Here is a 25,562-nt window from a genome sequence, read left to right as displayed (position 1 = left end):
AAAGTTTAATTTATAGACCTGTTCGGGAAAAATGACCATGGAATTTTATGCCCGAAAATAAATCAAGTTTGGAATTATAGCAGTTCACTTACAATTTTATGGCTCGGGATATTTCGCCACGAGTGAAAATTTCGTGTTACAGTTTCAGCATCAAAGTATAAAACGAGCTCTTTAGTTACACTCATTTTGCGGTTCCGTAAATTCAGTTTGGTTTGATGGTAAGCGTGATACTTCTGGGACCATGATGATTCTTTGGTATTGATGCCACAAGATCAAAAAAATAGATTCTCCACTTCCAGGGACTATTAATTAAATTATTACGTCAAAAAGCTTTTTTTTCATGGAAACAATTGAAACATCTAAGATTTAGGTTGCGCTTCTTAATTATTAGTATTTTTTCAAAAACATGATAAAAGTTTGAAATCCCCTTCTTTTGGTTTGCTCCAACTTCGATCGGCCAAGTCAACTGGTTAGCTCTGCTGATCATCTTTTTTCAAATTAACATGTGATTTTCGGGTTCAAAATTTTTTTATGAATTTACCTTTATTGTATTTTCGTGAGCTAGTAAAAATGTAATCAGGCTAAGCAAAGTACGATTATTGCGATATATTTTTTTAAAACTTCATGAATGACATAGGCATCTCCACCTCTCCAAATTGTTGATGACATTTTGATAACATGAAATTTTGCGTATACATGAATACATGAATATACAATTACTTTTATGAAGGATGTTGATTCAATTCAGTTTTCCAATCTGAAATGGCCAGTTTTATGTAAATAATTTATTTGTGTCTATTTCTCCTACTTTATAGTGGCGCCTCTTAAATTAAGATATTTCAATCTTCAATAGAAACCTCAAAACTGTCCCTTTTGTGAAAAATAATACAGAGTCGAAAATGGAACCAAGTTGATTTTGTATTTGTCAATCAGTCAATGAGGAAACAACCCCTGCCTCCAGGCTCTGTCTTTTATAAGGTGATTTTGATCGAGCGCAAGACCGGCTTTATAAAATCGCCCGTCACTACTGAATGATTTATGGCCTTGCCAGCCCAAGCTCACATTACCAGTTTCAATATACAAGTATTATATAATAATGCCTATTGAACATATATGACCATGCCTTGGGGTTGTAACTTTGAGCGCCAGTCAGCCAAGCACTTTACCCAAAATGTTGTGAACAAACTTAACCAAATGTTGAGAAGACACTTCATAAAGTACAACTGCTAACAGTATCAGATCTACACAAAACATTCCGGGTCAAAGCTGTGCTTGTTATTGCCACGTCCAGCAATGAATCAAACTTTTGTTAAACAACAATCAACTTTATTGCGCAAATTAGTTTTATCGCAGTCAAAGTTCGAAATGAGAAGTTCTAAGCTCCAGTTTTATTTTATAAACTCTTTTAATCAAATTATTTGGGAAACTTCCGAAAACAGCCCAACTAAGCTTAGACTGAATTCGAAATTCGAAATATACTAGCCAACAGTTAGTCGAAACATTAAAAAGTGTACCTTATTTAGAAAAGGTAAGATTCAAACCATTCCAACCTTTTTTATAAGTCAGCTTTTATGCATGATATGTTTTTAAAAGTTGGCCCAATTAATTTGATAAGCACATCAGAAAGTATATCCTAATATTTTTTGAAGAATAAAGGGTTTTTCAAAGTATCATCCTGCTAGGGTACCAAGAAACAAATATGTACCCCTACGGGCCATCCCCTCATTTAAATAACCTGAATATGGAGTCCTTTTTTGCAATAATTGTAACTATTCCGAGATTCAAAGACTGGATGGATTTTGCTGGAAAACGGCCCAAACAGTGCTCTTTCAAACAAGATGGGGTCAAATTCCGAGGCAACGATTAATTCATTTCTTTCTAGGCTCGCTCTCTGATATTTTAATTTTGCGACTACTTCGAACCCTTGAAAGTTGACGCATCTTGTGCCAATAAGATAGATTGCTGTCACTCGTGTCGGGTTTTATCTTGTCTCTTAGAACAGTTCTAAGACCAAAATCAAACTTTGTCTCCATTTGATGTTCAGAATAGTATAATTTTATTGCATACAAGGTTACAAAGTACAAGTTTGATAGTTGGGTGACTAAATTATAGATGAGTTTCAATGATAAAAAATTTATGCGCAAATGGACAAGTTGTTCATACTCTATTTGGTCATTTAAATTTTGCGACAATTCAATTTTTGATACACCTATTTATAGACTCAACTACTATACTTGTACGGGAGGCGGAGGATTTGAAGCGGTGGTGGACGTCTTCCTTTTAGGAAATGGATCCCCTGGCCACCCAAAGAGTCCCCCTTTGCTACCATTTTACGTTATGTTTTGTTAGCCCACCGACCCTAAAAATTTTCTAATGGCGCATATGGCTCGAATATATAATAATTTTGAGGGCAAAACGCAAACATTCCAAAAAGTGCCTCAAATGGCATTTTCAGCCTGTTTTTGGAAAATTAGGGTCTTTATGGTGTTTAGAGAGCACTCGGAAGAAAAGTTTGGTGCCCTTAAAAAAATGCAGCAACAAAAATTTTGAATTGTTTTTGAAAATATGCCCCCACCCGCTCAAGCGCCTCTCTCCCCTGAATTGTATCAAAACAAAATTCAAGTTTTAAACCCAAAAAGTAGTCAATTTATGAATTACATGCATAAAAAACTTTTAATGATTTTTTGTTTCAGGTCTACAGGGAATCAATAACAATATTCGACCAAGTAATGGATTCGAACAGAGGGAAATTTAATTAATTACGTTCGTTTACAATTTTTTCTCCAATAGATGGACGGACCAGATCGTCAAAGCAGCGCAAATTTTCTTGCATTAATTTGACCACAAATAAATGTTTCATTCTGAGACCTGATGTGTTTATTGTTACAAATTGAATGACTTTATTGAATTTTCGATATCAATTTGCGCCGTTTTTTATTGGAAACGTTTCAGATTCAATTTTCTAATTAAAACCACAAACACAGCTACCATCATTTATCATCTACTGAACCATCATCGCTGCACGATATTACAAATTAAGTATTTGACGCGTTTATCTAGTCTATCGCGTATACAGAATTTGACTTAGAATCAAAACAGTTGATTTATTTACTGCGTGCAATAAATTTGAAAAAGTATTTAATAACACTTACAGACGACTGAAAGTATTATTTTACAACATTAACGACAACATTCTGACTATACTATCACAGCCAGAGGGGCAATAATCAACGACAAGCACGTTTTATGAGCTGCGAAGGTTCAAAAGAGCTCAGAACCTGTCTTAAACCCATCGCAACAGAAGTAGAAACCTTTGTTTTATCAAATCAAAATCTCCTTACAAGCAGGCTTATCGGCGCCAATTCTCCCATTATTGATTTTACTACGCAATGAAAAGTAAAAAATTTGCTTATAAAGCGTAGAGAATTACCTGTTTATGATTGCATTAGAGTATTCTTGGTTATTTACTTCATCCAACGTAGCTTTAGCTTCAGCTTGTTTATTTTGTTAGTCGCGCTGGTCATTTATTTCACCAGACATAATAAAAAGTGGATTGATAAAGAAAAAAAGATGGCGTCCTCGGAGACCATAAAATCAGTTCTGCTCAATGTTTCCAACTTGTCGGCAGCTTCAAATGGTATGAAAGCTTTATTTGAACTGTAAAAACTTCCTTTAAGAGAAATAGGAGGAGTATTTGAAGGCCATTACACTTTCCAAAGGATCTCGTTTCCGTACGCTACTAGCACTCAACTAAAACACTGTTTTTAATTGAAACTTCCTTGAAATGTCCCGAGTTAACCTTTTTTGTCAATTTTTTTTTTAGAATGCCCAATGTTGACATTTTTATTTGAAAAACCGAATGAAAAAGAAAAAATTGCCTTCTACTGATTTTCTATTGTTTTAAAACTTGAATATGGAACATAGTCAGTCAAGTGTCAGAAATGTTTTTATAATTAAAAAAAGCAAACTCACCAAACCAGTAAAATTGTCTGTTTTTGTTTTATCTGTCTTTTTTGGACTTGAAATCATGTAGAACGAACCAATTTCAGTAAATTATTGTCGAGATTGATATTTTTCTTGAGTTGAAATCATGAGTCGGCAAATTTTTGCTGGGATGTTTTACCTATATGCTTAAAAAATCAGCTAATTTTAAATATTCTTGAACGCAATCAAAAATTATATCTTAAATATCCATTTTTTGCAAAAAATCTGATTTTTTCATTCCGAAATAAATTTTTTCTTCCTGTCACCAATCAAGCTTTTCGAATAGAAAAATCTTGAACATCCTGCAAAAAGACTGCAACTTTATCATGAGCGGAAGCCAGTGTCTTATGAAAAGTCAAAGTTGTTTCAGACGAACAAAATATTGAAATACCAGAAGGATTGTAACAATAAAATCTAATAAAATTTTAATAGTTTTTTTATCCGATGTTTGATTTACTCAAATAAAGCTGAAAATATTGAATTTTTTCAAAACTCTCAATTTTTTCCAGTTGCCTAAATATTAATGACTGTGTCGCCTAAATATTAATGAATCGAATCAAAATATCATTGAAACCTTTCACTGTTCTTCAAATGCACGGAAGAAAGCTTTTGAAATGATCAGATTTGAGAACTTTTAACTTTTTGTCTTTTCGAGTTTATTTTATCAGAAGTTTAAGATCATTTTGGATAAAAATTTGGTAGTAGCGTCTTTTTTACACGTTACTGAAACAAATAGCAAAGGCAGAAAAATCTGTTATTTGACTGGTTCTGAAAAAAAATCACAAATTTCGATTATAAAATTTTGAAAATGATTTAGCAGTTAAATTATATATATATTTTGGTAATTTGAGTGCAATTAAGTTTTTCAAAATTTATTTTACTTCATTAATAAATGGCAAAAAAGTTGTTCCGTTTTACAAGTCTATGCTTTGTCGAAGCGCTTGTCGTCAAGATATCTTTTTTCATTGCCCATTTTTTTTTTCATTTATTATCGAAATCTAAATAAAGTCTGAAAAAAATTTAAAGATTTGATAGTTGTAAGCGACAAACAACAGTGGTTTTCTTTAAAAAGCAGAACAGCTTCTTTTTTGATCCTTTTTTACAAAAGACAAAGAAAAAATTATAATGACGAGTGTAAAATTTCTTACTTTTCCAACTAGCAAGACAACCTGCAAAACATACAAGTCTTTCGTTGAGCGTAAGGTGGAAAATTTATTTTGCGCATTGGTCTTGAATGTATAGCAAAAAATCTTGAATGTAGCACTGTTGTTCTAGCTTGTTTTAAGTCTTTGCTGCCCTTCAAAAGGTATATAAACCACAGTCATTTTAAAATATCTGCCTCCAGAATCGATATGAGGAGCTATTAACTTGTGTAACTTCTATTTTGTGTTCATTGATGCTTCACATGCTATGTGTTGAAAGTTGAAACGAAGCTTGCTTAAAAAATTTCGAACGGGGTATTTATCAAATACGAATACCATCTTTGAAATCAATTTTCCCATTTTGATGAAAACGGCTCAAAATAAAAAAAAACAATAGCTTCAAACTTTATAAAAATCAAAGTTGGAATGGCAAAATAAGTGTTGTAACTTTCAAACTTTCACGAACAGATTAGAGATCAGTAAAAAACAGACTAGGAAAAATTATCAAAAAATAGTATAGTACCACAATTGCACGCTATGAGCAAATGTTCGCATTTGCGAATTTTTGATAGTCTGTGAAAACACGGACAGTAAAAATTCCTAATGCATAAAATTTACACCTCAAATTTTTTTGAATTTTGTTATTAAATGCAACACTCTACAAGTGATTTTTTTTGTTTCAATTTTTGGTTCTCACTTAGTAACTTAGAAGTTTTGAGCCAGTTAAAGAAGAGCTCTCTACCATTCAACCTTCGTTCCAGCGTTCTTTTTCTGAAAACTAATATGCCCTCTTATTCTATTTTTAAATTCTTCTAATTCTAATGCAATGCGGCAAGCTTCTCTGGCTCTAAACTAATTGATGCAAGCTAAATAAACAAAATAAGGGTTTACCAAAAAAGAAATTTTGGGAAGAAAAATTTTATGAGAAAATCAAATTAGTTTTTCCAAGAAACTTAACTTTTCGCATTTCTTCAAAATATAACTGTACCACAAACACTTTAAAGGCAGTCGCAACACTAACAGTTAGTATCAACTTGTTTTTCAATGAAGTATAAACAAATCATACTTTAACACAGTAGTTTGGGTTGAACATTTTATTCACACTTTTTTCAGGTTACTTTTGAGATAATTGTAATATAATTATTCTATCCAAGCGCTGCTGTAAAAATTTTGATTTGAAAACATTTAAAAGAAAAAATTTTGAATTGAGCAAAAGAATTTCAATTCAGAGTGATTTGGCTGAAACTTTAGATAATTAAACTTTTTTTCGGATTTTCAAACAAAATAACGAAAAATTTGTGCTCGTGTTTTTTCTTCAATTGTAATTTTTTAGCTAGCATTTTTGAAAGGATTTTTTCTATCATCTGGCAAGTATCATTATCTTGGGTTTAATTTCAAAACTATATTTCACCTGTGACTAAGTTCTATAGAAGTATGGGTGTTTAAAAATTGCATATTTGGTCAGCTTCGGGTAATTAACCCGCATGTTATTCGTGCTATCAACGCGTAAGCGGTGATATAATATGGCTCAGTAATTAATCCTAGTTTAGTTGATTCAGGCTCATTGATATATTACTGGGCGTCTTCTGTATCTTTTGTACTCGCAAGGCGTGTGGAGGTTTCAAATAAATCTGAAATAAATTTTTTGGAAAGTTTTATTGGACGTCAAAGAGCAGTCGGGACAATTCAAAATTTGACCTGATACAAGAAATCTTGTAATTTAAACGTTGAAATTTGCACAATGCCAACTTCCTACAAATAGAATTAGTTTCTCGTGATTAAATGTGCATGAATTTTGGTAATTAATAAGTAATTGAGTTCAAATTTTTTTCCGGAGAAATGCACCAATCGCCACGCCTGTGGTACCTTTAATGAGAATAAAAAAAGTTCATTCAAAAGCGTATTCTCTTAGTTCACGCTTAATTAAGCTAGCATTGAAATTTTAGCATTTTTTGTAGAAATTTCCTTAAGCTTTGTTTGCGATATTAAAGAAAAAACATTGAAAAGCATTTATCTGCCGTCTGAATAAATAGACCAGCAAATGAAATAACAATCAATATAGGTAAACTTTGTGCTTTTGTTAGGGCAACCAATAGTTTCATTAGAGGGAAAATTTTTGGTTGAACTTAACACTCTTTCAATAATTTTTGCTGGCGCAGAAGAAATGTTTTGGCGACAAGGATTAACGCTAAGAAGGAAAAACATCGCTCATAGTTTTTTGCAGTTAACCTCAAAGGTGCACTTGAAGTGAAACTATTGTAAAAAGTCGTGCTGCAGTAAAATTTGACAAAATTGGCCTTGTTTTATTTCCTTTGAGCTAAAAATATCATAATTGTTGACCCAGAAAAAGTTTCCAAAAAAACCCGAAGATCTGAAACCCAAATTAATCAACATTCATAACTTATTTCAAACAAAGTTGATGATTTGGCTCAGCGATTTGAAAATATTTACTCCTCAAATCTCCAGAAAATCATTATTTCTCAAATTTAAAAGCACTGAACCAGCAAAGCGTGAAAGTTGAAGTTGGTCATGCGCCAAATTAGGATTTTTTTCTGTTTATTTCGGTTTTGCTTTTTTGGTATATTTGTTCATTTCAATTAATTTTATCAAAGTAATAAGTCAAGAAAAAATGCATAATTGAAAATGGGAAATTGGCTTGATGTTTTTTCAATTTTTTAAATAAGAACTCTTTGCAAAAAAATGCGCCCAGCAAAAAGAAGAGGAACAATATAGACTAAATATTTTTTTTCCTTTTCAGACAGTTTCAAAACAAAGTGACCCAACAGTTAAAAAATGGTAAAAATTGTTTAATCCTTAATCTTTTTCAATGGTAAAATATGGAATTAAAATTTTTTTGTAAATTCAAATTAATTAAATTAAAAAGTTTTCCTAACTTTAAATGTTTTCCTCATTTAATTAGCTTAAAATCAAATTAAAATTTAAATTTTCATCATTTCAGCATCGGAAGATTATGAATTTGACCATTGGTACGAAAACAACAACAGCGCGTTTGTCATTGTCCTCGAAACACTGCTCTACATTATACTCTCATTGGTCATTAGCTGCAGCTCGATTCTGGTCATACTTGTAGTATGGAACACCAGCGCCCTTCACACCCCGCCAGGCTTCCTCATGGTCATCATGTCCATCTGTGACCTTCTACTGTCGGTCATACTAGCCATGTCCACTGTGAATGTGATCCAAAGACGGTCAATGTACCCCGACTATGTGAACATAGCACTGGCAATTATGTTTGCGACCTTTCAAAACGGAAACGCTATGGCCCTCATGGTGTCGGCCATAGATCAGCTGATTTCGATTTTGAAGCCCCTCCAGTACCCCTCAATCTCCACCCCAAAGAGAATTTTGACAGTGTTCATTACGATGATGCTTATCAGCGTTCTGTTTGTGGTGTTCCTGACATTTATGGCGTACAAGTACTCACTCGAGCAAGAAGCATTAGGAGAACCGAAAGCGGTGAGTTGTTATTTTTGTTCAGCAGCAAAAAAATAAAAGTTCATTTTTCTCAAAGTTGAACGTGAATGTGCTATGTTTTCAAATATGTTTATTCTTAACTATCTGTTTCGCTTCGCTTTAAAAAACTTCAAATAAACTGTTGTTTTATGTTGTCAAAACGCCCAGCGACCGAGTTTAATTTGAGTAATGAACAAAAGCGTTTTTTAAAATTATTTTTGTTTCATGCTAATTTTGCTGACAAAAATGACTCACTGTCCCCTGGGTTTGAAAAAACAAACGTCCTAAGGGCAAGAATTATGATTAAGCTACATCAAACATACAATTCAATTCACACTTTGGGAAAAAATTGAAAGTTAATTGAAAAATTTGCTAAAATCTCGTGGTGTGAGGTCCCAGAGTAAAACCAGAGTGTTCCGATAGTAAAACCAGAGTAGTATAGAATAGTAAAACCAGAGTGTTCCGATGAATTTTTGAGATAAATTGGTTTAAAATAGCCTTGCCTCAGCGGTGGAAGTTGCTGAAATGACAAAAAAAATGAAAACAATAAAAAACCTCAACTTTTGTATCTGAAAAAAATCTCACGAACTATTATGAATTTAAATTTCCGGTATAAATTTTTAGGCATTCATTTTTTTTTTCATTTTTGTTAAAACTTACAGGCATTTGAAATGTTCACTAACATGACTATTTGTAGCTGCTTTTTGCACTATAAATGCGAGCCAACTTGATGGGTTGTTCCTTAGTTACTATTAAATCAATTATTTGGGTGTCAGCTGTGACCAATCATCTGGCTTAAATTGAAAACAAAAAGTTTCTCTCCTTCATATATTTTCTAAATTTTTGTAGTAAATTTTAAACTAATTGCAGTAATCAATTTCGTCATTTGTTTCTTCGCTTAGCGCTATTTACAAAAGGAGGGCAACGTTATTCTGAGACAATAGGTAGCTCAACAGCCTCTTATCGACTGGAAATATTTCTATATTTCTATATTTAGTTGAGAAAAAGAAAAAAAATTTGCTTTGGAAAAATTTGATCGATAAAATCAGTAAGTGAGTTATTATCGGATCTTGAATTTTTTAAAAGAAAATGATAAATGAAGCTCATGCAGTTATCAATGGACTTAAATAGCTAAAAATATATTACTTTTTTCAAAAAAAGGAACAAAAGAACTTAATTTGAGTTTTACTCTAATTCTTTAGATGTCTACTCATAACTAATTTGATACGTTTAGAATTTGAGTACCGCAAACAGAGTAAACAAAGCTAATAATGACGAAGTGTAAAATTTTCAAAAAGTTTCATCAAGAATTGGATTCCGATAGAAACAAAAACAACTGTTTTAAGGTAAAAAAAAATTGGTCTGAATTTTTTTCCAAATTTCACACCATTTTCACATTTCAAATCAATATTCTAGTGATACTTAATATGGTTCTACTAATAAACTATACCTTCTCTTTGTTTGCAGTTTTTCGCCTAATGTTTTAGCCCCAATTTTTCTCAAAAAAAAAAAGAAACAAAAAACCGAAAAAATAATTAGATTTTTTTGTATCTTCTGACTCAAATCATAGTGGTCGGAAAATTGTGTGCTACTTGCACCGAAAACAGTTATCTTTATTGAATATAAATATTTGAGATTCTTAAGAACTGAACGCTCAGTTGTGAAGAGTATTAAATTTTTATATTCAACAAAGATAACTGTTTTCGTTGTGCAAGTAGTACAATGTTCCAACCACTATGATTTAAGCAACAAGACACAAAAATATCTAATTATATATCCATTTTTTTTTGAAAAAAATGGGTTAATAAATAGCGCACAAGCATAAGGCACTGACTAAAATAAATGGAGCGCCTTAAACAAGATCTTCGGCAAACGCTCAAGTCTGATGACATGCTCGGTTTATTGCTCCAACTTTCGAACAACGTGATAAAAAAAATTATACCCGGATGGTTTTTTCATCAGATTTTTAAAGAAGTGACGGAATATTTATAGTTGGATTTTTCAAAACCGGTTACAGTTTTAAATTTTTCAATTATATCAATGGCTTGAGCTTTTGACCTGCGACATTTTTTCTGCGTAATATGGTGGCTTGTAAAAGGCTTGTTCTCTCTTCATTTTATTTTGTCTTATTGTTGTCTTATTCTGAAAAGGCTCATTCGTGTTTGTTTTCTACTCACTTTATTTTGGCTTATTCTTGTATTATTCTGAAAAGGCTGATTTTTGTTTGTTGTCTACTCAATAGATTTTCTCAATTAGTTTCTGCAAATTCACCTTAATCAACTATGCTTCCTTTCGTTTCTTCAATGCTTCCTTTCAAGCGCAATATTTGAAACAGGTCCAAAGGTAATGGCAAGTGCAAATACTTTTCTGTTTTATTTTAGGAAAAAATGAAAAGTTTTGATGATTTTTTTTACTGTGCTTCTTTTCGACTCTCAAGCAAACTAAAAAAAACAAATCCAATTCTTATCGCATATGCAAATTTTGGAAAGCTACTGCTTTGTTAAAAAAAAGCAAATGAAATCTTTTGAGCGTCTTCAACTGCCAGGTTTTGATTGATTGATTACCTTGATTTGTTTTTATCGATTTGCAGTGCTATTGATAAAAGCATATATACATGCAAAATTTGTACGACTAAATTTTTCACTCTTGCGTGCAAAATTTTGTAGGACTCAATTTCTCACACTTGCTCTTTACCAATAATGATACTGGTTTCAGATTATTAGTGTAAAATTCTGCTGTGATTGAAGTTGATATTTTTCTCAATAGAAGTTTCATTAAAGTGCAAAACAATGCGAGGTATACCAGCTCTCGAGGTATTATTTGTATCGACTTATGCTTGGTGGTGTGGTTTGTTTTATCATTCAATTTTCGGCAATCAAAATAATGGTTTTTAACAAAAAAAAATTAAAAATCCATTGAAGATTGAAATCGATTATAAAAATATATTTCACCTCAGATTAATTTTTGCAAAGTTTCGGGAGTTTGAAAGTTGCCAATTTGACCATGCTCTGGACTAATTTATGCGGATTTTGAAGATTTTTCCATAATCCTGAAAGTGTCAAACGAATTATTTATGCGTGGTAAATTATCCGGCACAACAAAATTGTTCCAGATTGAGTTGATGCTAGCAAGCCGGTGGTATTAATTTTCTACGACTCAATTTTCCACACTTGCTCTTTCTCGAAAACTATTCGAAAGGGATTTAGGAGCACTCTGAACTTTCAGGACTTTGCTATGACATACGAGTTGTCGTGTTAGCGCACAGTTTGCTGCGATTGGAGTTGATAACTTTCCCAAAAGAAGTTTCAATATAATGCAATGTAAATGCGAGGTATACCAGCTCTCGAGAAAATAATTTAAGTGTTCAAAACAAATAATTCAGTTCTTCGTAATTCGGAACAAACATTTAATTTTGGGTTTTTTTAATAGTTGCCGATGTTTTTGGAAATTTAATAATTAAAACCTATTCAAAACGGCTTTTCATGTTATAAAATGCATTTAAACGTGTCAGCTCAAACATGTTAACAAATTTTCACAACATTTCTTGTATGCAAAATGCCGTGTAAACAGTTTTTGAACAGTTTTTTTTGAAATATTGCGAGGGAATGGGAAACTGGAAATTAGCCTAATTTTGTACTTGACGTAGCGTGTGGTGTGATGATTTTCTAAATTTCTTTTAATTTTTTTTTGAAAATTTCATTAAAAATTTTATTTAAACTACTCCGTAGAAATTGAAACGCAATCGGAACGATCAATGTTTTCCTTGATACGAGAATTTTCGTTTTTATTTGTTTTGAAATATTTCTTCAATTAATAGAACTTTTCCCGTTTATTAGATGCAAAATATATCTTTTTTTTTAAAATTTTTTTTGGAGTGGGGGCTTTCAATGAAAAACAATTTATTTTTATCTTTCATCTTCTTCTTTTTCTTAACTTTTTTTTTTAATTTTGAACGTGAGTTTAGCTAGCACACCCTAATTGAGAGTCGGAACATTCAAGGTTTCGCCTGGTACAAGTTGTCTTGGCACAATTTACAGTTGCCGCAACCAAAATTTTTGAACAAAACCAGCTTTATTAAAAAATGATTAAAAAATACTAATGTCAGACCCGTTTTCTAAGCACTTTACCGACTCAAAAAAGTAAATGCTCATTTTGCAGAAGAAAACAATTTCAAAGATATGCGCAAAAAAATTGTCAGTTTTGAAGGTAAAAGTACAAAAATGAAAGTAAAAATAACAACCGGCTCAAGTGTCATGTGTTATATCTTCTTTTCTTTTAGCCGTTAAATTGAACTAATTAGAGCAGAAAAAGAACAAAAGATATTGGATCTACATTAAATTTTCTCTCATAAAAAATTTCAATGGCCATATGTGTACCTTCTGATTATCATAACGAAAATAAGTTTATACGGCTTTTAGTGAGGGTTCGCGGGGTCATAACTAATGACATTATATTTTAAGGAAGCCATTAGCACGCTTTTGTTCGCAACAAGCGCCTCTATTTTTGCCGAGAAATGCTTTTCGGTGAAATGAATTAGCTTCATTCCAATGTTATTACATGAGAAGCCATTTGAGAATATGCGATTAAATTAAACTAAAATTGGAATAGCGCAGCTAAAGATATAAAATTTCGCGGGCATGAGGGAATAGTGGGTAATAATTTATTTATAACAAAGGCGTCTAGTTTAATAATATTACACTTTTGTGTATTGCTTGATTCGCCATTTTACTTCAAATTAACCCCGCCTCTTCAGTTAAATGCGAGCGGGACACACCAATTTTACCCTGAACACTTTAGACTAATGGAGACTTTGCATCAATTCGAGACCAAAATAGAAATTGTTTGGAGGTGCAGGCTAAACACAGGCTAAGGGTAAAGGCAATGGGCTTGGAAGGGGGAGGGGGAAAGAAGGCTCAATTCATCTTCTAAACGCTGACCTTTTCATTAAGCCTGTCCATTTTGAATTCGATTTTCCAGCGGTTTTAAATATTCACTTGCTTGCAATTTTACGAAAAATATGAACATAGCAAAGCGGCAGAAATCGAATTCAGTCTCGAAACTAGGCGTGGAATTGAATTTTGAACGGAAATGGACGGAAAATCCGAGATCAAATTGTAGTTAAAACGGCCGTCAGAAGTGTTCAAATTGAATAAAATGGAGTGGAAATAAACTTCTTTTTAATCTCGAGTTCCATCGAAAAATGTCCTCTAGCACCAGTTTTAGGGAGTAGGCATCCTTCCATAAAAATGTCACTCGGAGCTTAATGGATTTTTGACTTGCCTTTAAAAGAGCAACAAAATCATTATCTGAATGTTCAAATGATTTGTGGTACATGAAAAAACTGAGTGCCGATGTTTTATTAAACAGCCAAATTTAACATGGTAATAAGTGAAGGTTTCATAATTTCATTATAACGACGTTGATTTGTTAGTTAAGCATACCCTTTTCCAGGCGTGGATCTAGAATGTTTTTAATTGATTTTTTGAATCGAACCCCTCTCCCACAATTAATATGTAATGGCGTCAAAAGCACGGTTAGAAAAAATTCTAGGGTCGGTCAGCTAAAAATGGACATCGTACATTAGTACGAAATGGGACCCCTTTGGTCGTGAAGGTGTCAAATCCCTCAATGGTGAGGGGAGTCCCCCTTGAATCCACAGCTGCTCTTTGGACTAAAATAAAACAAATTAAGTTGACACAATTTTGCTTCAAAAAGTTTTTAGCAAATTATAATTTCAACTTACGCTAGCAACTCTATCTAGGATTAGCTATGAGCATCTAACTTCATGACGCTGACCCTAATCTCTCGGTGCTTATTTTTTTTGAATTTAAAAAGCGGAAAAAAAGCAGATGGCGAATTGATTGAAACCTTGATTCGATATTTAGAAATGCAAATCGATTCTTTTTTCGACTTCACTCATAGCACCTGGCAATCAAAATCAACACTGAAAAGTAAACTACATCAACCCATTCTGAATATTCGAACAAACTCCATCCAAAAAGAATTAATATTGAAAATTTCAGTTCTTATGGATAAAAGCGAAAAGAAAGGGGATTTCGTTACGCTAAAAATGTTGAAAAACGTATAATTTCTACAAAAAAGGAAGAAATTATTCGATACTACTGTGTTCGGCTTTGTACCACATTTTCGTGATTTCTTCAGAAAATCTTTTGTTGAGAACTTGATTTAATTTGATTGTCTATGATTACTTTTCAGATTTTCGATCTAAAACCAAATTCTGATTTGCATTGATAATTTTTCATGACTTCGCGTATTTTTCGGCCATAGTTCCAGCTTGTAAAACTCATCTTTACACCATAAAACTGATGCATAAGTGAGTTGGGAGAAATAAAGAAGCGCCAATTGATCTTATATGACCCCTACCAGGGGCGGATTTAGGGGGGGGGCGGGGGGCGCTGCTGGCGGACGCCTTCTCCTCAGGGATTCGACCCCCTACCGACCCAAAGGGTCCCCCCTTTGATACTTTTTAAGAAATCCATTTTTGGCCGACCGACCCTAAAATTCTTCTAAAGGCGCTTTCGGGGCGCCAATATATACTAATTTTGAGAGGGGACCGCGCGCCGAAAAAACGCAATTTTTCGGTCAAAATTTTCCAAAAAATGCCTAAAAACGCCTTTTTTGGCCTGTTTTTTCAAAATTTTGCCTGCGGCGCAAAAAATTTGGCCAAAATTGGGACAAAACGGTGCTTTGGGAGAGCTCGAAAAATCAATTTGGTCGACCTAAAAAAAAAGGCCGTCAAAATTTTCGAAAATTTTTTGAAAACCCACCCCCCCCCCCTTGAGAAAATCCTAGATCCGTCCCTGACCCCTACAATTTTTTTAATAGATTTAGTTGAATTTTATTATGCTGCAAAATACTTACAATTTATTTTTTTGGCAATTTTTTTCTTTAAAAAGAATCTAGTTAAACCCACTTTAATTCGATTTACACTGAAACATTGTGGGCTGTATTGAAAGATTTTTTTTTCGGTACTTTATCTGTTAAAAAGCCTATTTAAGTTCATTTCAACCTGTAGATTTTCTGTGCGGAACACTCTGTGTCTGATTATGCGGATACACCAACGATCACTAACTGTTTTCATTGTTGACTGCGTGACTAGCATCATGAAGCTCAGCTAGCATAGAAGTTTGAAAAGTGATATGTATCTTCTAGCATAATTTTGATAGCTTTTACTCAGAAATTGAATACAACAATCAGAATTCGTTCAACCTGAAATCTGAGTTTCTGAGAAGTAGAAAACAGCAATTAAGAAATTAGCAATCATCAAGCAAATGAAAGCTCCAAACACCAAAATAAAGATAATTAACACCCCGAATGATCAATTTTATGCTCACACCGAATGACCACTTGAACCAAACACTGATCGTCGTTGTTAAGCACTCATCGTTTTGTTAATTGTACGAAAAGTTTTTGAATAAAAAAATTATACTTTGACAATATTTGAAGTTTATTTTTCGATTTTCTTGTTGAGTCAAATTGAAGGAAGTTCAATTTTAGGTATCATTTTTTTACCGAATGAACTTAAACTTAAATTTTTAGATATTGCAATAAAGGTAAAGAAAAAAATTTTATGGAAAAAAATGCATTTAAAACTAGGGTAGGGTAGATTTTGACAAATAAGAGAAGGAAACAAGGAAAACCGTTGCTGTTCAAGTTGCGCAGGAAGTTCGGACCGCAAAAAAGACTGAAAAACTGTTTTTGTTTTTCAAATGACGTAATAATTTTGTTCATAGTGTCATGAGTATCTGAACGAGGGTCTAGAGCTTCAATGTACCAGTAATTTAAGAACGTTTGATAACAGTTTTTTTTTGTAAATTAAGTAGAAAAAATAAATTAAAATAAAAAACGCAAAATTCAGCTTTGATTTTAAATTCAATTTAAATTCCGATTCCAAAAACGTACAAAAAAAATTTAGAAATTATAATGTACTGGGGTGAAATCAAAATTTTACGACCTAACTTATAAGCCTGCTCGCTCGTTTTATTCGCTCAAAATTAGACCAAAAAAATCAAAAACTTCAAAAAGCTCAAAATATTGTTTGAATGACTACTGAAAGGTTATAATATGATACATTACTCGACGCATTTCGTTGAAATAAAACACATTAGAAAACAAAAATTCCTCGCCAACTAGTAAAGTTTTGGCGCGACTACAGAGGTCACTACGATTTTGTTGCTTAGGCTACTTGATTCTATGTTGTTTGGACAATGGACAAATTCAAGTAACTATACACAGGCTCAAAAATTGAACAATTAGAGTTGAATATTTTCATCGCAAATGCGACCAACTTTTTTTTTTTTGGAAACCAATAACCTTTAGTACAGATAGGGTTTCACCGGATTTTAGAATGCCATGCGAGTAAATCGTATTTTTAACTACTTCAAAGCTTGCATATTTTTTTGTTCGAGTCAAAACTGATTAATAGTTAATACCATGTTGATGGCCATACTCTTTTCGGTCAGCGAATCTGAACGAAATAATTAACCTAAAATTGCTCGTTTCGGCGTCGGATTTCAGTTGATTAGTGATTTCCGCACGTAGAAGTTGTGTCCATAAAAACGAATTAACCGAAAATGCCTTATTTTTTGACCTGTTAAGTTGCTCAAGGATATCAATGATGTCAAAAAATTTATCATTATTTTAACATTAACTGTATTATGATGTGCCTTTGAAACAACTTAAGCGTAAAAGTTCATCCGGAAGAAGATGCATAATAGTACCAAGACTTTCCTTAATAAAAAATAATTGTTTTTCAGCTAATAGACTAGTGTTCAAGTTTGCTACCAGACAGCTTTACGCGCCCTTTAACATGCTAATTTTCGGTAGAATTTGCAAAAAGTGGTCTGTGGTCTGGTAGTTCGAACAACAGAATTTTGAATCTTGCAGTTAGAAAGTTGAGATGCTCAGAAATTTTTTTCAAAAACTCAAAGTGGGAATTTGAGTCTTCATTTATTTCAAGTTTTTTTTCCGGTGCTATGTATCACAGTGCAATTATATAGTGCACAGTTATAATTGAACTTAACTTAAGTTGAAAACTTGATTTTATAACTTTTTAAATTTACGATAATCATTTACGAGGATTTGTGTTAATCATAAGATTGACGTGTTATTTTTCTGATAAGTGTGATGTGTGTTGTGTGAATTTAGAGTGTGTTGTTCTACGATGACATGACTCACTTGCAGTTCGTGATCTGTTACGAGGAACTGACCCAGAACCTGGCCATGTCCTTCTTCGTCATCCCGGGCGCAGTGGTCCTCGTCTGCTATGGAATCATATTCGCCATCGTCGTCAAACAACGACAGGTAACGACACCAATCTCATTTTCTTCCATAGTCCAATACAAACCTGCGGGGAGCGGCGGTGAAGTGGTCACGTCTCCGCCCCTCAATCGAAAGGTCGGATGTTCGAGGCGCACCATGAGCCATGATAGTTTCTTCAGGGTGGGGCAACATTACCCAGCCCAGAAAACTAACCAAAAAACTGCCTGTTACTCTTAAGCAGGGGAACAATATCGGTTCGCCCTGATGAGCTGTAGAGCTCGTATGTTGGTCCTTTCCCTCATGGATAAATGGTGTTCACTTAATTTAACCCTTTGCAATAGGGAAGAGAGTTTTTAAGTAATTCAGTAAAATTTGAATCTCATTTATGACCCGTAACACAGAATGCTCCGACCGTTGTTAGCATTGCAACGTGTTTATACAATAATAACATATTTTCTAACAAGCGGAGCTCCATCATAAATATTAGAAGTTTTTCAGCTCCTCGCCGAGTTTTTTTGCCATGATAAATATATTTAAATCGTTTTTTCCCTGAGGCTGGGCTGATAGTTTTGAGTCACCATCTTCAAACAACAAATAAACAAAAATTGTGGTGAGCCTCAAACCACCGATTTTTTTTTGCCTGAAGGAATGCGAGATCTCCGGGGGCGTTCAACAGTGCCGAAGTAAAACAGAGCCAAAAATGAAAAAGTGTTCAACAGTGCCAAAAACTTCGGCTTTGTTGTACTGCCCCGAGATTTCTTTATAAGTCAACTTTTCCTCTATCCAACCTTGATCACCGCTGATCCCTCAAAACTAAAAAAAAAAAGTTCAGATATCAACAACAATTGACTTGACTGAGCACCTCTTTGTTCTAGCCTTAATAAAGTGATAACAAGACTGCTTGTATCAGGGCGAAGCCCTGAATGTTCCGACTGCCTTTTAAGGTCTATGGAGCAGTAATAACTTTAAAAAATTAAATGAAATAAAACAAAATGAAAATTTTTTTTTCTAAAATTTGAAATTTTTCATAAAAATCATTCACCCACACGCCAGCCATACTAAATACAACAGGACAACAGGATAAATTTCGTTCCATGTAAATTTCGCTTCTTGCCATAAAATCATTTATGGCAAATAAGCTTCTTTCAACCAATTTGGTACGATTTCTAAAACTGATTAAATCTCCGCTTACGCGTTAATAGCGCGAAATATATCGCGCGTTAATTGTCCCAAATTGGCCAAAATGGCAACCTTTAAACCCCCGTAACTTTACGAAAAATGATCACAGGCAAAATATCTTTTCAAATTTGAGCACAGTACAACAATAACTTTTGAATGATGTAAAAGAAAATTCCGTCAAAAATGGCTAGTTAAAAAGTCGAAATTTGTCTGAAGAAAAAACAACCCACCCCGAGCACAAATATTCCGTTACTTTCGTATCGAAAGTCGGAACAATAAATTGATTCAGAAAACATGCAGTTTTGATAATTACTTCAACAAAACGAAGTGTTCACTGCATTCTAGTTTTGAAACATTTATATAAAAACTGTCATTTGTATTATCAATAAAATTCTTGTTAAAAATGACATAGCGGAGACCATTTGTCGCTTTAATGAGCAGCTTTATCAGGAAAAAATCTATAAACATAAGCAAAACTATATGCAGGCGGGAATAACACTCAGTCTAGACGTCTATCATTGGTATTTAAGGACGTTTTGATTACTTTTTAAAAATATTATTATCTAACTTCAGTTTAACTGGGAGCCATTAAAATCAAACGGTTAGCTGTCTCAATTTGAATGGAGAAGGAAACTAAAATCGGTGCAGGTACATAAAGTGTACACCCATTGATTCGCTACCTGGTAAATTTTAAGTAAGCCTTCAGCCGCAGTGCAATTTATTTACAACAAATAAAGTCACTGTTTTTGACAATCATTTCTTTTGAGTCTTGCTCTTTTTTTAAAAAACGCTCGGATAATACATGCATAAAACAAGTATAGCCTGTTGCTGCACAATTAGCACATAATGATCAGAAAAAAATGATTGAAGCAAAGAAATTCAAATTAAACAAAAAAAATAAAAAAACGTCCTACTTTTTTTCACATTTAACTAAATTACCGTTTTCTTCTCAGTAACTAATGTAACTAATTCAATGGAATAAAAGGCAAGGGAATGAGTTGATGTTATAACTAAACTTCTATGTAAATCACAAAAAAAATTAGATTCAGGGCTCAATCACAAGTTCATCGATTTATTCGTGTCACTTTGTCTGAAAATGGTCAATTTCAAATCATATTTTTTGATCCTGAGATAACAGGTTATTTTTTTTTGAAATCTGATTATTATTTTAGTGGGTTGTATTAAGATACCGCATTTAACTCTCAGCGAGGTTTCTTATAGGTAGCTGAATTGGACAAAAAATACTAGCTAATCCATAGTTTCTTCTCGTCACTTAACTGACGTCACTTAAGTGAGGTGGTCTGATCAATAAGAACAAAAATGATAAAAATAATTTTTACTTCTGCAAAAAAACAGAAAAAAGTGAGGCTGTGAGGCTGTCCTAATTTGCTGTCTAACTAACTAAATATATAAAAATAACTAACTGCTGTTTTTTTGTTTTGGGGAGGTTTTTTGTTTTTCCCAAAAGTCTTATGGTACCAAAAGTATTATACATTGGAGCAAAAACAAGGAAGCAGAGAGATCTTAGAAAATGGTGGAAAAACAGAAGCAATGCTTTCAATTGATACAAGCAATTTGATTATATTTTTACTTCTTTCATTTTTGAGAATTTTGAGTCAGAAATTTTCAAGATCTTCATCAATAAATCTACATTATGATACTCAATTTTCTCATACAGTGTCTCTGTGTCTCTTTATTTAAAAAAAGATGGGATCCACTTAACAATCTCCCCCCTATGGTACCTATTTAAGAATCTCCACCCCTATAAATAAAGTCAGGAAAATAGCACTGAGCTTTCTATTGAGAATTCTAATTTTGCTGCATTCTGATTGGTCGAAAAATCAACCAGTTTGATCCACTTAACAATCTCCCCCTTCTTGAAAGGGGTGGAGATTGTTGAATAGATCCAAAAGATGAATTTTTCATCTAGCGTTCCCACATGTAGACTTACTAAAATTTTTGAGCCCATCAATTACATTTGATAAGCGTTGCCCGAACTGCATCATTTTTTAGGGGAGGCTGGAAAATCAAAAGCAAATGTCAAAACGACTTCTCGTATCAGGCTATAATTCTGATTTTTCCGATTGCTTTTTAACGTCCCGAATGGAAAAAATCCCCCGCACAATATTTAGAAAAAATGATATATTTTGCGTCTGGTAACGTAACAAAAAATAATTTGCCTTAATATGAATTAGAATGATTTAAGTCGCCGCTTATGCTTTGATTAAGAGAATTGTTTTGCGCGTTAAATATCCCGTTTCAGCCAAATTGGCAATATTTAAACCGTCTTTTTTCACAAAAATTAGTCGCTATTTTTTTTCCAATTTGAGCCCACGAAGTCAAAAAGTTTTAGATAATATAGAAAAAAAAACTTAAAAAATTCATTAGAAAAACAAAACTTACCGGGGGAAAGAAAACCATCTCGAGTAGAAGCATGTTGTCAGCTTCCTGGACAGTCGAAACAAAAAGACGCCTTTCAATTGATAATATTTATTAGAAAATTAATTACACTGCGGGAAAACTTGATGCGTGAAATTTTGGGGCAGTACAATAATGCCAAATTACAACAGTGCGGAAAATCAAAATGCTTAATAACGCCAAAAATTGCTTTGAATACTGTTTTTAATCATCCCAAATTACTGACAGTTGATTATATTCAAATTGACGGAAAGTTGAAAAGACAAAAATGACCATTTCGAGTGATACCGCTAGCTATACAAACAAAAATTACCCAAGCGCGGCGTCGTACATTATTCTGAACAAACAACTCACTCAGCAAATTATCAAAATTTCTTCTCTGTCTTGCTCAAAACAAAACAGTAATCAAACAAGAAGTCAAAAATTCGCAAACAGAGTTCAATATTTTTAAATATCTTCAATTTTCTGCGCTGTTGAACAATATTTAAGTTTCGGCACTGCTGTACTTCGGTTGTATACTGAACGCCCCAGGGTATGTTTATCAATGACTTAGATACTAAGTCGTGTGCTCTTTAAACAGCAGGCCAAGCAAAGTTTCTATAAAAACTAGATTCAGTATAATAAACCGTATTCGGCTATTGTTAATATATTTGTATCTTTACTTTTAGATACTCATTTTGAGGTTACTGCGAGCGGCTAGGCAGTTTTCGGCGCATGGATGCAGGGAAAGTCGGATCAAGTTAACACCCCCCCTCCCCCCTGTGAGGGAGGATGCTTGCCCCTGGGGTTTAAAAAGACAAAAATTTAACCAACATTCTTTTTTAAAAAATTTAGAGAGGAGCCTTAATCATAAACTGGACAGAAATGCAAATCCAACGTCTCAGTCAAATTCAAAACAACTAAATCTTGTTTAATTTCTTCTCTTTTCGCCATTTTTATTCATAATGAGTTGATGCGTTTTTAACATAATCAATTATACAGTAATTGATTACCGTGACCTAAAACCCTAGCCGCTAACCACGATTATGGAAACAAAAAACCCCCGGACAGTTTAAATATCAATAGATTTTTACCATTTCTGAGTCTAAAAAAACCATTTCAGGAAAAATGGCGAAGTAGCTCAAGTTGCCGCTTTAACCACCGAGTCTTATTTCTCAAGCCCAGAAAAATTGTCAGGTTTTCATCTCATTCGCGCACATAAATAGGGTTTTTGGAAAAGACCGAACACCTCGTCTGTTGGCAGGGGCGGATGATTCGCAGGGAGGGGGGGGGGGGGGGGGAGGGTTCTTGATCTATTTGATTTTCGGAGCTCTTCCAAAGCTCGATTAGGAATCTATTTGGGAAAAACTTGAAGCATCAGGCCAAAATGCCGTTTTTGGGTACTTTAGGGCAATTTTTAATAAAGTATCATGATAAACTAACTAGGTGAAAGAATAAAACAAGCAAAAACTTTGGTGAATTACGAACGTAATCGAAACGTATAAAGTATGTCAACTGAATCTCAAAGTCCAATGAACTTTGAGAGACAACTGGCAGGTACTTAATTCTCAAGTGACATCCAGTGAGCTAGTGACCTCCAGTACAGAACTTAAAATATCACAACAATTTTGCCCAATCGTATTTTAGCCGCGCGCCCTAATTTTTTCAGGTATTTGGCGCAATGATGCCTTAGGAAAATTTTTAAAATTGATCAGCCAAAAATAGATGCGGTCCATTAGTAGCAAAGGGGGAACTTTGAATGGTCAAGGGTTTTAAAAATGTCTTTATTTTCGGTCCAATTCAATGGAGTAAAGATGATGGAGTATATACTTGATACTTTGCGTAAAACGAATGCACAATGATTGCAGTCGCTCTAAAATAGTTCATTGTGGGATTAAGGGCGGGTATTTGTTGCAGGAAATCAGAAGAATGCAGAGCCAGTTGGCGGCCATGAACAACCGGAGGGGCTCGGTGGGGGGCGGCATGCAGATTCTGTCGCACATCAAAGCGTGTCAGATGCTGTTCATCGTCACCCTAATTTACTTCCTCGGGTTCCTTCCATACATGCTCATGGACCGATACATCAACCACGAACTCGAAAAACAACATCCAAACTTACCCCCCATGTGGTCTTACAAGTTATCAACTTGGTTAATAATAGTGCAAAGTTTACTAAACTGTGCAATTTTCTACAAGATGAACAAAACATTCAAGCAGGGCTTGCAAAAACTACTCCGACAGTTTCCACCAACCAATTTTTTGTTTTCCAATCTGCGAAGCGACGGCACCACCATGATGACGTCAGTTAATGGACACTTTCCCAGTTTTTCCAACTCGCAGCGACATCAGAGTTTGCTGACCGGTGGCACGCCAAGGCCGAGTGTCCAAATCACGAATAACGACGAAATCAACCCGAGAAGTATGACAATGTGTTGAAAGCTACCACATAATGCTGTGCAGAAACACACAAAGCATGAAATTTTGTAACAGCACCTGTAAATTTTGAAGCGGAACACCAAACATGTGTTCATAGGCTTTATTCTTCCAAGCTCCTTAAATGCGGAGACTTATTTTCCAAAACTCTTTGCAGCTAAATAATGTCCCTTTACTTGGTTCATCAAAATCCATAACAATTCTGCTGATTATAAATTCACGCCTTTGTGAAATTATTTTGACCAAAACCATCTGCCATATCAAAGTGCTGCTCAATTTTTTGCCAAAATTACAATTTGCAATTTTTTCGCACCTTCTAGTTCACGATTTTGAACCTTCAAGTCTGCAATATTCTATATATGCAAGGTAACGTCTCTTTAATTACACCCCCCCCCCCTCACTATTCCCCCAACTGTGAAGGGAAGATTTTTTCACTAGCTCAATGATGTGCGCTAGCCGGTGAAATAGTTTTTCATAAGGGATGCTCGTTAATTCATACAAGGTGGCCAAGTTTCGAAAGGAGATGATTAAAGAGATCCGAAATGCATATTTCCACATTACTCGACTTAAATAATAGTGAAGTAAAAGTTAAATAGTAAAAAATATACTGTTGATTTACTTTATCTCAAATGAATTTCGATAAATTTTAGTACCCACAGTTTTAGTTTGTATTTCAATCCTTTGCGGGGGGTGGTAACCTGTAGATTTAGATATTTTTATATCTCTCAATTTTGTCTCTGTAGTTCTCGCTAACTTAGATGAGATTCTTTGGAGCTATTTTGAAGTTTTCATGCTGGCTAAACTGAAATCCGCTGCCAATTCTGTCCCCGAGGTCCTAAATACAATTAAAACCACCTTATTTAAACTGGTATTCTTTGCATGTGAAACATTTTTCAACACCGCAGGGAGAAAAGATTGGCGTCTATCTAACTTAGCGCAGAGTAATTTATTGAATTTTTTGTGATTGGAAAAAAGATACAGGTACCTAATTTAAGACTAGATTTTCTCAATCAATTACCTGAAAAGTAATAAAGTTTACTAATTCAATTCAAATAACAAGTCAGTCAAATGTTTGATTAATAAGAGTCAGAACGGAAGTAAAAACAAATAAAATCCTACGGTAGATTTATTTTCTAATTGCCTCATGAGCTTTTTTCCAATGTACCTGTTCTTTTTTTTTCTAGAAAAAGAATTTGTAGTTTTGTATCAAATTTTGTGGATATTTTGATTGACAACCAATTTGTATTTCGCCAATGTATAATTCAGATTGAGAAAATAAATATATTTCGATGAAAATTGTCTGAAGGAACAAAAAGTGATAGATAAGTGCAGACCTTTTTTTCTATTCTTCAAATTCTAATTTCACCTCAATAGCTTAAGCGTATTCGTATATCGCATTCGTCGATCGCCGATCCTGATCTCCCATGTTCTTCTAGATCCTAGCGTCTGAGAATTAGACTCTAATGTAGAGTTGTGATGTTATGTAGTAACAGTATTTTAAAAGACCCTTAAAAAACAAGACTACTCGTAACAAAATCTGAATGACCCTATGACTACCCTTTACTTAGACTCCCGTTTCAAAATTTGATAGTATTCTAGAAAAGTGTTCTTTACTTTTTAAAATGTTCTCTTCTTACGTAATCGTAAGTGCAATCCAATGTATTTTGTATA

General features: G+C 33.7%; 2 protein-coding genes across 10 annotated transcripts in view; both read left to right on the top strand.

Moving 5' to 3' along the window:
- The window catches only part of LOC134848891 (olfactory receptor 7A42-like), a 49,252-nt gene extending 24,296 nt beyond the window's left edge, over nt 1–24,956 (top strand). For 6 of the 9 annotated variants that reach the window (XM_063866424.1, XM_063866419.1, XM_063866421.1 and 3 more), the window contains exons 2-5: nt 2,694–3,637; nt 8,086–8,603; nt 17,769–17,924; nt 23,376–24,956. In XM_063866424.1, the coding sequence (XP_063722494.1) occupies nt 3,571–3,637; nt 8,086–8,603; nt 17,769–17,924; nt 23,376–23,894 (1,260 nt within the window). In that variant the 5' untranslated portion in view covers nt 2,694–3,570 and the 3' untranslated portion in view covers nt 23,895–24,956. Of the gene's footprint in view, nt 1–707; nt 979–1,034; nt 1,529–2,693; nt 3,638–8,085; nt 8,604–17,768; nt 17,925–23,375 lie in introns of those variants that run through there. The other 3 variants (XM_063866427.1, XM_063866425.1, XM_063866420.1) reach the window with 3 other exon arrangements.
- LOC134848893 (transmembrane protein 216-like) overlaps nt 1–25,562 on the top strand; it is a 354,893-nt gene that overhangs the window by 10,326 nt on the left and 319,005 nt on the right. The window lies entirely within an intron of this gene.

Source organism: Symsagittifera roscoffensis, chromosome 6, assembly GCF_963678635.1.
Source record: "Symsagittifera roscoffensis chromosome 6, txSymRosc1.1, whole genome shotgun sequence".
Lineage (NCBI taxonomy): Eukaryota > Metazoa > Xenacoelomorpha > Acoela > Convolutidae > Symsagittifera > Symsagittifera roscoffensis.
Note: the sequence above shows the minus strand (reverse complement) of the source record. Positions and strands in the feature narration are given on the sequence as shown.